Source organism: Mauremys mutica, chromosome 4 (assembly GCF_020497125.1).
Source record: "Mauremys mutica isolate MM-2020 ecotype Southern chromosome 4, ASM2049712v1, whole genome shotgun sequence".
In the NCBI taxonomy this organism is placed as follows: domain Eukaryota; kingdom Metazoa; phylum Chordata; order Testudines; family Geoemydidae; genus Mauremys; species Mauremys mutica.
In genome coordinates this window covers 61,593,202-61,606,576 of record NC_059075.1, presented here as the reverse complement: position 1 = coordinate 61,606,576, position 13,375 = coordinate 61,593,202, and the positions used below count along the sequence as shown (strand labels likewise).

General features: G+C 46.7%; 1 protein-coding gene across 1 annotated transcript; it reads right to left on the bottom strand.

Moving 5' to 3' along the window:
* Positions 1–10,879: 10,879 nt before the first annotated feature.
* Positions 10,880–12,445, bottom strand: LOC123367932 (carbohydrate sulfotransferase 9-like). Its single transcript, XM_045012302.1, has 2 exons — positions 12,234–12,445; positions 10,880–11,731 (listed from the first exon to the last, which is right to left on the bottom strand). Exons 1-2 carry the CDS (start codon positions 12,337–12,339, stop codon positions 10,887–10,889), a joined length of 951 nt encoding a protein of 316 aa, XP_044868237.1. The 5' UTR covers positions 12,340–12,445; the 3' UTR covers positions 10,880–10,886.
* Between the last annotated feature and the right edge of the window lie 930 nt (positions 12,446–13,375).

Below are 13,375 nucleotides of genomic sequence, written 5' to 3'. Positions count from 1 at the left end.
CCCCTGAGGCCGCTAAATTGCTCCTTGGGACCAGATGAGTGTCCAACAGCTAAGAGGTCATGGAGATACAGCTGGCTCACAATCATTTTTGCTATTTTGTTGCCTCTCCAAGCTGTGCAAGGTACCAAATAGCCAATGCTGAGGATGTGACTCATTGACTTCAATGGTACTGCTCACATGAGTAAAGCCTGTAGGACTTGTCCTTATAATTAGCAATCACTATAACAGTCTTTCAGAATTTCCATGTAAACTTACAAGCCCCACCACAAAAATCTGCTCACCTGCCCTTTACCATGATGAAGAAGATAATGAAAAAAACTAAGGATATTGTACTCACCCATCAAAAAAAAGACATTTGCCTCGGGTAAGTAAAATTTTGCAAGGCTGCACGCACTATGACAGGAAGTGAAGGAGACTACCTGATCCTGTTAGGAATGCCAGAGAAAGATTAGGTAGGGAAAAAGTAATAATTCCCCAGTCAATGCTGTTGACAGCCTGAAAAAAATACCATATGTTTGGCCTGATTTCCCCTTCCCCGCCCTCTCAATCTAGTGATTTTAAAAACTCCTACTTGTAGTCTGAGTTTTATTCCATGCATAGCTGAAGAGAAATGGAATCCCCCTTTATCCAAAAGTTACAAAATCAAATACAAATGGAGTTGGGATACATCTCCGTATGTAGAGAACATACTTCACAAATGGAAATGTTGTGGCTGACATGGCTTTAGTAAAGTGAAATGCAGTTTCTCTGTTTTGTTCCTTTTTCATTTTGGTAACTGCAGATCCCTCACAATCTTTGGGGTCATTTTAGGGTTTGTCTTATTCCCATTGATACCCTTTTCCCTTGATATCCAGACACAGGGGTTCCTGAAGCTAACACATTGTTTGAACATAGCAGCAGCAGTGAAATATTTATGACATTAGTATCTGGTATATTGATGCAAATGATCACAAAGTTACAGCATAAACAGAGAATCAACAGGAGATATATTCAAATATTTCAACATGTTGCATAAGTTTACTTTCTAGCTCCCATGCAAGGATCTAGATGGTAAAGGAAAATTCAAAGAGAGAAAATGTTAAATATCTTCAAAAAATGGTGCTAGTGGTGATAAAACAGTGAATCTTTGAACCTAAGCACACAAAAGAAAATTAGGGTGTGTAATTGTTAGTCACTAGTTATTTTCAGGTCTTGCAGAACAGGTTTCCGTACAGGTAGGACACAATGATCATTTAAGAGCTTAATGAGTGATCTGAAATGGTCAAATTCACAGAAGACCTACTTACCTGTCTTACGAAATAATCCCTTCATATGAATCAGGGAGTGACAAGCCCAGAAAGGAAAAGAGCAAACTTTAGAAATGGAAGAAAACAGGGTGAATCAGAAGTACAAGTAACCTAGTTGGAAGTGAACCCTATGAGTCATAGCTCCAAGGGAGAGAGCCAGTATTACATTCCTGTAATGAAAGACACTACAGACAAGAAAAGGTCAGCTTTGTGGGGAAAGAATTAAAGAGTTCACAGGTGTTACATCTAACAGATGTATTAATTCCTGCCAAGACTATAATTCACCACCAGGTGGCTCTATGTGAATGTGGGTAAAACTGGAAAACTTGGATGTGGATCCAAATTTCAGATGCCTTGGACTGCTTGAATCTGGGGTTTTGGTTTAATCTATAACTATAGGAGGTCATGTGCAGACCCAGGTTTGAATTTTGAACCCCCACATCCCACAAAGTTCAGGGTGTTTGTATCTGGGGATTTTTTTCAGGCCTATCTCAAGATATATGACCTATGTAAGGATTTCTGAGGGACCCCAGGCAATGCAATCAATTCAAAAAGAGCATTAAAGTGATCTCTAACTTCCTCCTTTTCAGATTTGTACATTTTAGAGGCTGCCAAATTGCCAATAAAGAAATACAGGATCCCCTTTGCCCTGCCCGAGTCCAGTGAATCCAGAGTAATGTGAGTTCTTACTGTTAGCTTTCCTTGGTAATATGAACCACTTCAAGACTGAAGGGGAGGGTCAGTGAATGGGATAGAAAAGAAAAATGGTTCTGTTTATATCAGCAGGTCTGGGCTGCTCTGTGGAGCTCAGAGGCTTTGTGAGCCAGCTTTTCACAGTCCACTTGGTGAATGTGAGAAAGAGGCCTGAGAGTATCATTATGGAGAACAATCCTGTGTCCCTGAAGAGACAAGTCAGAGTCAAATGCAAGTCAGAGATGTTGAGAAACGTCGATAGATAAACCATGCATTTTCTAAAAGTTATTGTATCTGAACACAGCTCCTGCCCTGGCTCACCTTTCAGAGGTAGAATTTTATTGGCAGCCAGTTTCTGTCAACTATTACAGATAACCTTGCTTGTTAGCTCCACATTGCAGCCCAAGACCAGAGGTCTTAGACCAGTGACACGTCTAAGAGGTTGCAATGAGCAATCATTATCAAAAACATCTGTGTCCTTGATGGACTGGGTGATGTACTGGCTAGGACTATAACAGCGTTTAAAAGAGAACTGGATAAATTCATGATAGTTAAGTCCATAAATGGCTATTAGCCAGGATGGGTAAGGAATGGTGTCCCTAGTCTCTGTTTGTCAGAGGATGGAGATGGATGGCAGGAGAGAGATCACTTGATCATTGCCTGTTAGGTCCACTCCCTTTGGGGCACCTGGCACTGGCCACTGTCGGTAGACAGATACTGGGCTAGATGGACCTTTGGTCTGACCCGGAACGGCCGTTCTTATGTTCTTATGTTCTTACTGGTTAGTGCCTACCCAGTTATGGGGGCAGAGGTAGGGAAGCTCAGGCCCACCCAATCAACTGAGCTCTGACGGAGGGCCCTAGGTGGATCAGCAGCATTTGGTCTCCAGGGGGCCCTCTGAGCTACCTTCCCTGCAACACTTCCCAGTGCTGCTTCACTCTATCAGCTTCTGGTGCCAGAAAAGGAAAATGAAAAAGAAACCAAACTGTCTGCCCCAATTGGGCTGAACATATATTCCTGTTCCATCAGGGAAGCTTCTCTGCCCCTTTTGGCAGGAGCCTTCGGGTTAGGTGTACACTTCTCCCCAGCGTCCCCCTTCTGAGCACAGAGGCTAATTTTTTATACCTGTCTCCAGTTGGAGAATGCTCTGCAGGGTTGGAGGGGTGGGGCTATTGGGCCTAGTACTGCTCTTTAACCCCTTCTGGTCGAGTATACCCCATCACAATCTTCCTCAGCTCAAGTCAGAGATGGGATTCCAAGCTAATCGGATAGAGCATTCATTTCTAGCCCTGGCAGTTTGCAAGATAACTGCCCTTCAAAAATCACAACACCCAGATGTATTTTAGAGCTATTTTAGATGTTTCTCTGGTGGGCAAAGGAAAATATGAGGAGTTTGAAGTCACAATGCAGTCTCCTTTGATTGAAAGTTCACATTCATAAGTGGTCAATTCAGTCCACAGTCTAAGAGTACTTTTGGATTGCTCACTGATGCCAAGCTCTCACATTGCAACAGCCATGACTAACACTTTCTACCATCTCTGCTTGGCTAGGACATTCGTCGCATCCTGGCAGACAAAGACCTGGCCTCAGTTAGTCATGCCTTCATCCCCCCTCAGCTGGACTACAGCAATGCAATATAGCTGGGCATGAACTCTTCCGCGCTTAGAAAACTCGAATGAGTAAAAAAATCTGGAGCATATCGCCACAGACTCCCATGAGCACATCAGACCCATCCTCTGCTCTCTGCACTGGCTTCCCATAGAATTTTGAATCAAGTTCAAGTCTTGGTCCTTATCTTCAAATGCTCCACGGCCTGGGCTCAAGGTAAGTAAAGGATCATCTACAGAGGGACATGATAAATAATACACCTTACAAAACTTAAAGGACCAGATCTTCAGCTATGTCAGTTATTACCAGCTGAGGATCTGGTGTCACTAAGTCTCTAAAATATTTTTAAAAACCTGTACTGTGTAGCCAAATGTATAACGTAATATCAAGGTTTTATTAGTATTAACTTTGCATGAATCACTCACTTACACACACAAAACTGCCCTAATACAAAGAAGAGGAAGAGCTCTGTGTAAGTTCAAAAGCTTGTCTCTCTTGCCAAACAGAAGTTGGTCCAATAAAAGATACTACTTAACCCACCTTGTCTCTCTAATACAGAGGATTTAATGGATATATAATACTCAAAAAACGTCATTATTTGTGCAGTTAGGGTTGGTTCACATACCTGACTCAAAACCACAAAAGTAAATGACAAGTTAAACTGCCTAAGAGTACATATGCTCTGCTCCTTCAGCCACAATGAGCAGGGAAAGATACAGCTGGGAGAGAACATAGTGGGTTTAAACCATCAGAAATGTACAATGATCAGACTGCAGTCTGAATTTCTTCGAACATACTTCACACGTTAGGCCTCCACAAGATCAACAAAACAAGAGAAACTTGAGGTTGTGAACCTTGGTAGTTTTGGAACTATGTGAGCATCAGTGTTCTAAATTAAGAATTTTAGTAGGCGCAGGGCTAATTTCAAATCGCCATATCTTTCAAACCTTTTGCTTTGGTGCATTGAGGACTCTAGTTTTGTACTGAATATCCATAACTTGTATAGGCAAGACTTGTTTAGTATTCTATTTCTTGGTCAGAGGAAACTTTTATGTAGTAATGAACAATCAAAGCTGCTTCATTCAGCCAGAAGAACTACCATCCAGATCATGCTGATCACAGTTGTCTAGCTTTGGAAAGTTTCCTCTTTCCATTGAAGAGAGTCTGAACAAGAAGTCATTATTCAGTCTTCATCTATTATTATTATTATTCCCACATACACAAATATTATTACAAATTAATTAAGGTTGCGGTAAACATCCAGGGAGTCACCCCTGCGGAACCTCCTGCTGGTCTCTGTCGGGAATTAGCTTGTCCAGCTTCCGGAGCGCCCTTTGCAGGCCAGTGATCCACCTTACCACTGGCCCCCATATCCCTCCCAGGACCCCGGTGGCCCTTTCTCTGGGGTGCTGCCTCTCTGGCAGTAACCCCTCAGTCTCAGGGTCTTCCCGCCCAGGGGAACCCCCACCCCTATCCCCACCTCGCCTCAGTCGTAGGCTACTGCCAGTCCCCAACTAGCCTCTGTTCCCTGGGGCAGACTGCAGTATAAGCCACTCATCACTGGCAAGAAGGATTTGGACCTGCTGCCTTCCTCTGCAACCTAGTGCCTCTATGGGGCCTTGGACAAGGCCCTGCAGCCTGGAGCTCCTCAGACCCTTGGGCCTTTCCCCAGCCCTGCCTCTCTCTAGGCAACCTGAGCTTCCCAGCAGCCAGGCCCCTCTCTCTCTCTGAATGCAGAGAGAGACTGTGTGCGCCTGGCTCAAAGCCTTTTTATAGGGGCTGGCTGTGGTCTGTTTGGGGCCTGGCTCCCAGCTGTGCCTACGTCCCCAATCAGCCTGGGAGCTGCTTCCCCAGCCACAGCCCTCCACTTCTCCGCTCCTTGGAGCTAAGCCCAAAGTGCAGTGTCTGTTCTTATCAGTTTAATTTCTTCAGATGGACATCTACAACACCTGTCCTGAAGATGGAGTCTCCTGCTGCCATTTTTGAAAAAAAAATGATGCTGCCTTGAAGATATACTCCACTGCTGCTACTTTGGAAGAAAATTCTCTCTCACTCTCAACTACACTCTCGTCAGCCGTTGCTGCTCCTGCATCCTCTACTTCTCAGAAAGCTCAGCGAAAGCTCAGCGGCACCCTTGGTGCCTCATGGAAGACCCGGACCACCAGCAAGGATGAAAAAAATCAGCACCTGGCCGAAGAAAACCCCTGTGGATATCTCTGCAGGGAAACCTAGCACCAGAAGGACAGCTCTTCAGGACCTCACATCCAGGAGCAAGAATATTTCACCAGCTCTTCAGGAGGAGGACCCCTGGAGAACCTCTCCCACTTCCCAGGACCAGGATGCTGAGCGCTGCCCTGCTGCTCCTGAGAAGGCTGCTACCAGAGGACACACCCCACAACCCGATGACCCAGGACCAGGATGCTGATCGCTGCCCTGCTGGGAAGGATGCTACCGGAGGAGCCCCCCTGACGACCCAGGACCAGGATGCTGATCGCTGCCTCACTGCTCCAGAGAGGCATGCTCCAGAAGGAACCACCTCCTCAACCCCAGACCCCGAAACTACTTACCACCCGGCTGTCCGGAGGAGGGCCGCTCGAAGAGGAATGCACTCCAGAGCCCAGGATCTTGATGCCGCACGCTGTCCTTCCAGGCAAAGAGACATCGTGGCCAGTGAGTCCAGCGCCCCTACCAAACCCAGAGGAATCACCTGGTGAGCCTTCCGGCACAACAGAGGTCTGCCCCACAGAGGGTGAGGCACGGGAAAACGACTGCATCTACCTCCAGTACCCGCTCCCTACAGGTCTCCTCCTCTGCCCCTTTTGCCTCCCCGTCCATGGAGTCTAGATCCTCAGGGGCCTCAGCAAACACGTTTGCAAGACCTACAACAAACGGATTGCTTTCCGGTGTAGCCACTGCGATCTACCCTTTGAGACTCAAAATAAATGTAAGTTCCATCAAACCACATGCAAGGGACCCCTCATGACTGCAAAGGTGAATCCCACTGACACCCTGAGGGTTCCAACCATGACCCCCACCAATGGTCCGGCTTCAGCACCCCAGCCAGCATCCCCAGAGTCACAGCTGGTAAGGGGGGACCAACCGCCAACTGAGGGAAGCACAACCCCTGCCTCAAGGATTGACAATGCCACCAACAGAACCAGCCCTGTCTCCAGAATCCCCAGGTGGACCCTCCTGCAAGGGGGATCACCACCACCTCACAAGTCAACACCTCACCAGACGTCTCAGCGACCTCATAGAAACCATCTGGCACAACACAGATACAAGACGGGTCAGTGCTCCCCCACAGGTAACCTCATGCCGCCCTGCCGTAGGAGCAACTACACCGACCCCAGGCCGCACGGCGAAACCCAGCCAACGGAGGAGCCTCCCGCAGCCTCCAGATCCCACAGCTGGACCCCGCCCCTGCAAGACCCAACACCTCCCTCCAAGATTACCCAACGAGCCTCTGACCGCCAAAAACCCCATGCCCCACCGAAGACCCCCCAGCTGGATACCACCCACAGAACAACCAGAGCCATTCCCAGCACTTCCAAACACGACTGTACCTCCCCAAAGCCCAGCACCAGTGCTTCCAGAACCCCACTCCCTCCTGGAAGATCCAGTGCTGCCTCGGAGACACCAAGAGCTGCCCTCCCCACCGCACCAGGACCGCCGCCCCAAGAACCACCTGAACACCGCCCGCCAGTCTGAGAGACAACAAGGCCACAGACTGTCCCCACAGCACCTGAACCTGTGGAGACAATGCAGCAGGAGGAGCAATGGCCACGAGCGAGGGTCGCCACGTCATGGCAATCTGCCTGGATGGACGAGCTGGCAAAGGCTGAGGACTTCAAGAACTTCGACACTCTGACGGACAGATTGACCGCAGAACTGTCTGCGGAAATTACAACCAGAAGGAGGGAACCCCAGGAGACCACACGGGCCACTCGCAGATTCCCTGTGCCAAGCCGTAACAACGCCGCCAGAGAAGATAGGAGAGGGGATGTTGGCCGCCACTACGATCCAGCGGCTGCATCCCATATTCAGAAACTATACAAGATGAACCGGACGAAAACCATGAGGGAGATCCTCGACGGGACCTCCTCCTACTGTGCCATTCAGCCCAAGGGGCTCTACTCTTACTTCAAGGATGTGTTTGATCACGAGGCCCAGACCAACTTGTGGCACCCAGAGTGCCTTCTCCCACTACCCCGGTTCGACCTCACAGAGGACCTGGAGAGAGATTTTTCCCCGCAGGAGGTGCAGGCGAGGCTGACGAGGACCGAAAACACCACCCCTGGAAAAGATGGCATCCGCTACCACCTGATGAAGAAACGAGACCTCGGCTGCTTGGTGCTTGCTGCCATCTTCAACAAATGCAAGCAGTTCCACCACATTCCCCGCTCCTGGAAAAAGTCCATGACTGCGCTCATCCTGAAAAAAGGTGAACGAGACAACCCTGGCAAGTGGAGGCCCATCTCACTCTGCTCCACCATCTACAAGCTGTATGCCAGCTGCCTCACAGCAAGGATCACAGACTGGTCAGTGTGCAGGGGCGCCGTCAGCTCAGTGCCTGCTTCCGCCTGCTGACATGTCCCGACGCCACGGTAAAGAACATCGCAGTGAATGCCCTGCATGACGCAACAGAGAAGCAGATCAGCAGAGCCCCCTCCAACCAAGACATCATCACCTTCCTGAGACGCTCTCTGGATGGGGAATTCGGACAGGATGGGTGCGACATCACTTCACTGTGGTCCCGCACTCGCAACGCCACGCATCGCCTGAGGAAGCGCATCGGCTGCCCCTGGGAGTGGTGCGAGAAGTGCCAGGAGCTGAGAGTCCAGGTGCCACAGATCAGGTCTGACGACAACACCATCGTCACCCCGAGCACCAGGGGCTTGCTGGAGAGGACCCTGCAGGCCGCCATCCACTCGCTGTATGTGGAAACCCTGAAGCGTAAACCGGATCAGGGTAAAGCCTTTGAGTTGACCAGCAAGTGGGACACCAGCAACCACTTCCACGCTGGGGGCTGCTTCACCCACTTCGCTGTCTGGCGGTTCATCCACCGTGCCCAGCTCAACTGCATCCCGCTCAACGGAGCCGTCCACCACAGGAACCGAGACAAGCGTTGCAGGAAGTGCGGCTACTCCAATGAGACCCTGCCCCATATCCTGTGCAGCTGCAAACCCCACTCCAGAGCCTGGCAGCTGCGCCACAATGCCATCCAGAACCGCCTGGTGAAAGCCATCGCACCACACCTGGGGGAGATCTCCGTGAACTGCACCATCCCCGGTACCGACAGTCAGCTACAACCTGACGTCATCGTCACTGACGAGGCCCAGAAAAAGATCATCCTCATCCACGTCATGGTCTCCTTTAAGAACAGGACCCCGGCATTTCATGAAGCCCGAGCTCGTAAGCTGGAAAAGTACGCCCCCCTGGCCGACACCATGAGAGCAAAGGGCTACGAGGTGTAGATGGACGCCCTGATCGTTGGAGCCCTGGGCACCTGGGACCCCTGCAATGAGCGAGTGCTGCAGACCTGCAGGATCGGTCGACACTACACATGGCTCATGCGGCACCTCATGGTCTCAGACACCATCCGATGGTACAGGGACATCTACATCGAGCACATCACCGGCCACCGACAGTACAAAGAGGTGTGAGCCAGAGTGACATTGTTCTTCGACTACGAGAAAGGGACCAAGACACTTTCTCCATTGGATCATATGAACTGGAACCATAAACTCCCTGAACATTAAATCTCACCAAATCCATCCTCATCATCATATCCATTCATTATACTCCACACCCGAACATAGCCACTTTATGAACTTCATACCCTCATATCTCAATGTCTGTACTTTGACCCATCAACCTTTTACCCCTGTCATAAACAGATAGTTAAGGGTTAATGTCTCTTTTACCTGTAAAGGGTTAAGAAGCTCAGTAAACCTGGCTGACACCTGACCAGAGAACCAATAAGGTGACAAGATACTTTCAAATCTTGGTGGAGGGAAGTCTTTTGTTTGTGTTTTTTGTTTGGGGGTTGTTCGCTCTTGGGACTAAGAGGGACCAGACATCAATCCAGGCTCTCCAAATCTTTCTGAATCAGTCTCTCATGTTTCAAACTTGTAAGTAATAGCCAGGCAAGGTGTTAGTCTTATTTTTGTTTTCTCAACTTGTAAATGTTCCTTTTTGATGAAAGGATTTTACCTCTGTTTGCTGTAACTTTGAACCTAAGGCTAGAGGGGATTCCTCTGGGCTATATGAATCTGATTACCCTGTAAAGTATTTTCCATCCTGATTTTACAGAGATAATTTTTACCTTTCTTTCTTTAATTAAAAGCTTTCTTTTTAAGAACCTGATTGATTTTTTCCTTGTGTTAAGATCCAAGGGGATTGGATCTGGACTCACCAGGAATTGGTGGGGGAAGGGAGGTGGGGTTAAATTCTCCTTGTGTTAAGATCCAAGGGGTTGGATCAGTGTTCACCAGGAAATTGATGAAAAAGCCTCTCAAGGCTGCCCAGGGAGGGGAAGGTTTTGGGGGGATAGAAAGTGATCCAGACACTGACATTTCTGGATGGTGGCAGTGTTACCAGATCTAAGCTAGTAATTAAGCTTAGAAGTGTCCATGCAGGTCCCCACATCTGTACCCTAAAGTTCAGAGTGGGGGAGGAACCTTGACAACCCCCAATCAAGGATATTACAGATTATGTATTCCTTATGCCACCCGATCTTAAACCAACTTTGCACCCTCGATAATCTGTATGTTGTTCCCTGATAACCAGAAACTTCTATGCTTAAACTCTGTACCATTCACTTTTTTTTAACATTACTTTAATACAATTTTTAAATGATTCTGTTTGGTGCACTGCACCTTTACTCGCAAGAAGTCTGCCTGCCTACCTGTCTGCTAGAGGTTGGAGGTTCGTACATGTTTAGGGACACACACACTGCTTTGTATTTTTTTAATAACTGAAAATCAAAATAATCTAGATTCAAAGTGGACAATCTGAAACATCTGTGTATGGAAAGGACATATTCCCCATCCTTTACCCCCATCATGCCAACGGACTCTGTGCATTTCAGATACATTCAAGGCAATCAGATCAGCAGAAGGAAAATATCATACAGCTGGAATGTTTCTTACATTGATTCAATAGAGGAGTGCATACAACAAATAGCTTCATGAGCTACAAAACAATAACAGTGCTTGATTGCTACGATCAACCACCTGTAATCATCTTTGTAGACAACTTCATGCGATTTTCTATGAATAAAAATGTCCCTCCTGTTCATACTGTATCAGTCTCATAAAGGTTCATTTTAAAATCATAAGGATAGTTGAACAAGGCAAAATCCATCTGGTACAGCTTCTTGATCTTTTCAATTTGCTCTGAGCTCAGCTTTCTGAGATATTCCTGGGTGATATCACCACTAGTACGTTTCTCTGAGCTATGTGTCTTAAAGTTAGGGTAGTGCAGATCCTCTGGGGCTCCAATGTTCCTGAGAACATGATCAGAATCTTGCCCCAAGGTCTCAAACTTCCCCAGGATGTCATAGTGAATGTTGCAAGGATCACAGAGTAGAAACATTGGTTTCCAGTGAATATCCAGATGTTCTTGGTTTTTTGTCAGAATAAAGTTAACAAACTCCTGGAAAGTCACCTTTTCAGTTGAATTTTTGTTTTTCCTGAACATGGCCTTGATCTCATTTGCCACAGTGATACTATAGTATGGCTCAGAGTGCAGAAGCTTGTCTCTGTAAGCTGAAACCAACCGTTCCAGGGGATCTCTGGTGAACATCACTTTGGTGTAACTGGTCAGCAATTTATCCTGGTAGTCAGAAGGGTAAGAACTCAGCCTCTTTAACAGTGGAGTACGGTGGATGAGGTCCTGTTGGACTTCATTAGCCTTTCTGCTCAGATTCATTGTGAGGAGAATGATGATTTTCTTCCAATTGGAGCAGCCCACCTTGGGCACCTCACAGTAGATGAACTTGTGGTTACATTCCACAAAGATCTGTTTTGCAACATTATGTTTCAGTTTGCTTTGTGAATGAGAAAGGTTGTTCATCAGGCAGGTAGAGTTCAGTATGCCTCTGCGATAGACTTGACTCATCAGCCAATCTTCCTTAGGAACTGGAAAAGAAGATGTGTGCAAGAAAAGAAGATACACCATCAGTGTAAAGTAATTTTGCGGAATTCTCTTTTCATTCAGGAAATGAATGAACTTAAACTAACCACTTGAGGAACTAAAATAGCAGCTCAGGATTAACACGAATCTCTAATTCACTGTCACTTGTCTACACTGTTACAGGCATGCAACACGAGGTACCGTGATTATTAAAAGGCTTGTTAGAAGGAGAACCTGGGAAATGAATGGCAGGAGCAATATTCTTACGGAGAATCCTGCCATGCATCTTCAAACACTTAACTTCAGTGGCAAATGTGGCTTTTTGTGGGTTTCTTTTCCCTACACATGTCAGGATAACAAAGAATCTGACAGGCCAGGCCCATCAGATATTTTATTTGTATTATTTGTACATGCACCCTCATTGTGCTACATATTTTATATGCTCCAAAAAGATGGTCACAGTTCCAAGAAACAAAAAATCCTTCTATCTATATATTCTTTACTTACTCATCATTTTTGTTTGCCACCTGTAGAATACTCCAGAAAGAAGACTTCCAAAAATGAAAATTAGGATAAGGAAAATGAACACCTTCCGGAGAACCTTGTCCACCATGTTTTCCCAGGAAGGAGAAGGATGTGGCCTTTATGTAAGGAATCTGTCTTCCTAGCTACAAGAAAATGAGAGACAGTTTATTGTATGAATTTTGCTACAAAAATATCACATGCTACACGGAGTATAAGAGATCAGAGTTAGTGAGGTGCAGGAATGTGCTGTAGAGGGAACATAAGTATGCCCCTACTGGGTCAAACCAAAGGTCCATGTAGCCAGTACCCTGTCTCCCGACAATGGCCAGTGCCAGGTGCCCCAGAGGGAATGAACAGAACAGGTAATCATCAAGTGATCCATCCCCCGTCACTCATTCCCAGTTTCTGGCAAACAGAGGCTAAGGACACCTGGCTCATAGCCATTGATCGACCAATCCTCCACGAACTTATCTAGTTTTTTTTTAACCCTGTTATGGTCTTGGCCTTCACAACATCCTCTGGCAAGGAGTTCCACAGGTTGACTGTTCATTGTGTGAAGAAATACTTCATTTTATTTGTTTTAAACCTGCTTCATATTAATTTCATTTGGTGACCCCTAGTTCTTGTGTTATGAGAAGGAGTAAAAAACACTTCCTTATCTACTTTGTCTATACCAGTCATGATTTTATAGACCTCAATTATATCTCCCCTTAGCCGTCTCTTTTCCAAGCTGAAAAGTCCCAGTCTTATTAATCTCTCCTCATACGGAAGCCGTTCCATACCCCTAATAATTTTTGTTGCCTTTTTCTGAACCTTTTCCAATTCCAACATATCTTTTTTGAGATGGGGCAACCACATCTGCACATTGTATTCAAGATGTGGGCATACCATGGTTTTATATAGAGGCAACATGATATTTTCTGGCCTATTATCTATCCCTTTCTTAATTATTCCCAGCATTCTGTTCACTTTTTTGACTGCCGCTGAACATTGAGTGGATGTTTTCAGAGAACTATCCACAATGACGCCAAGATCTCTTCCTTGAGTGATAACTGCTCATTTAGACCCCATCATTTTATATGTATAGTTGGGATTATGCTTTCCAATGTGCACTTATTTGCATT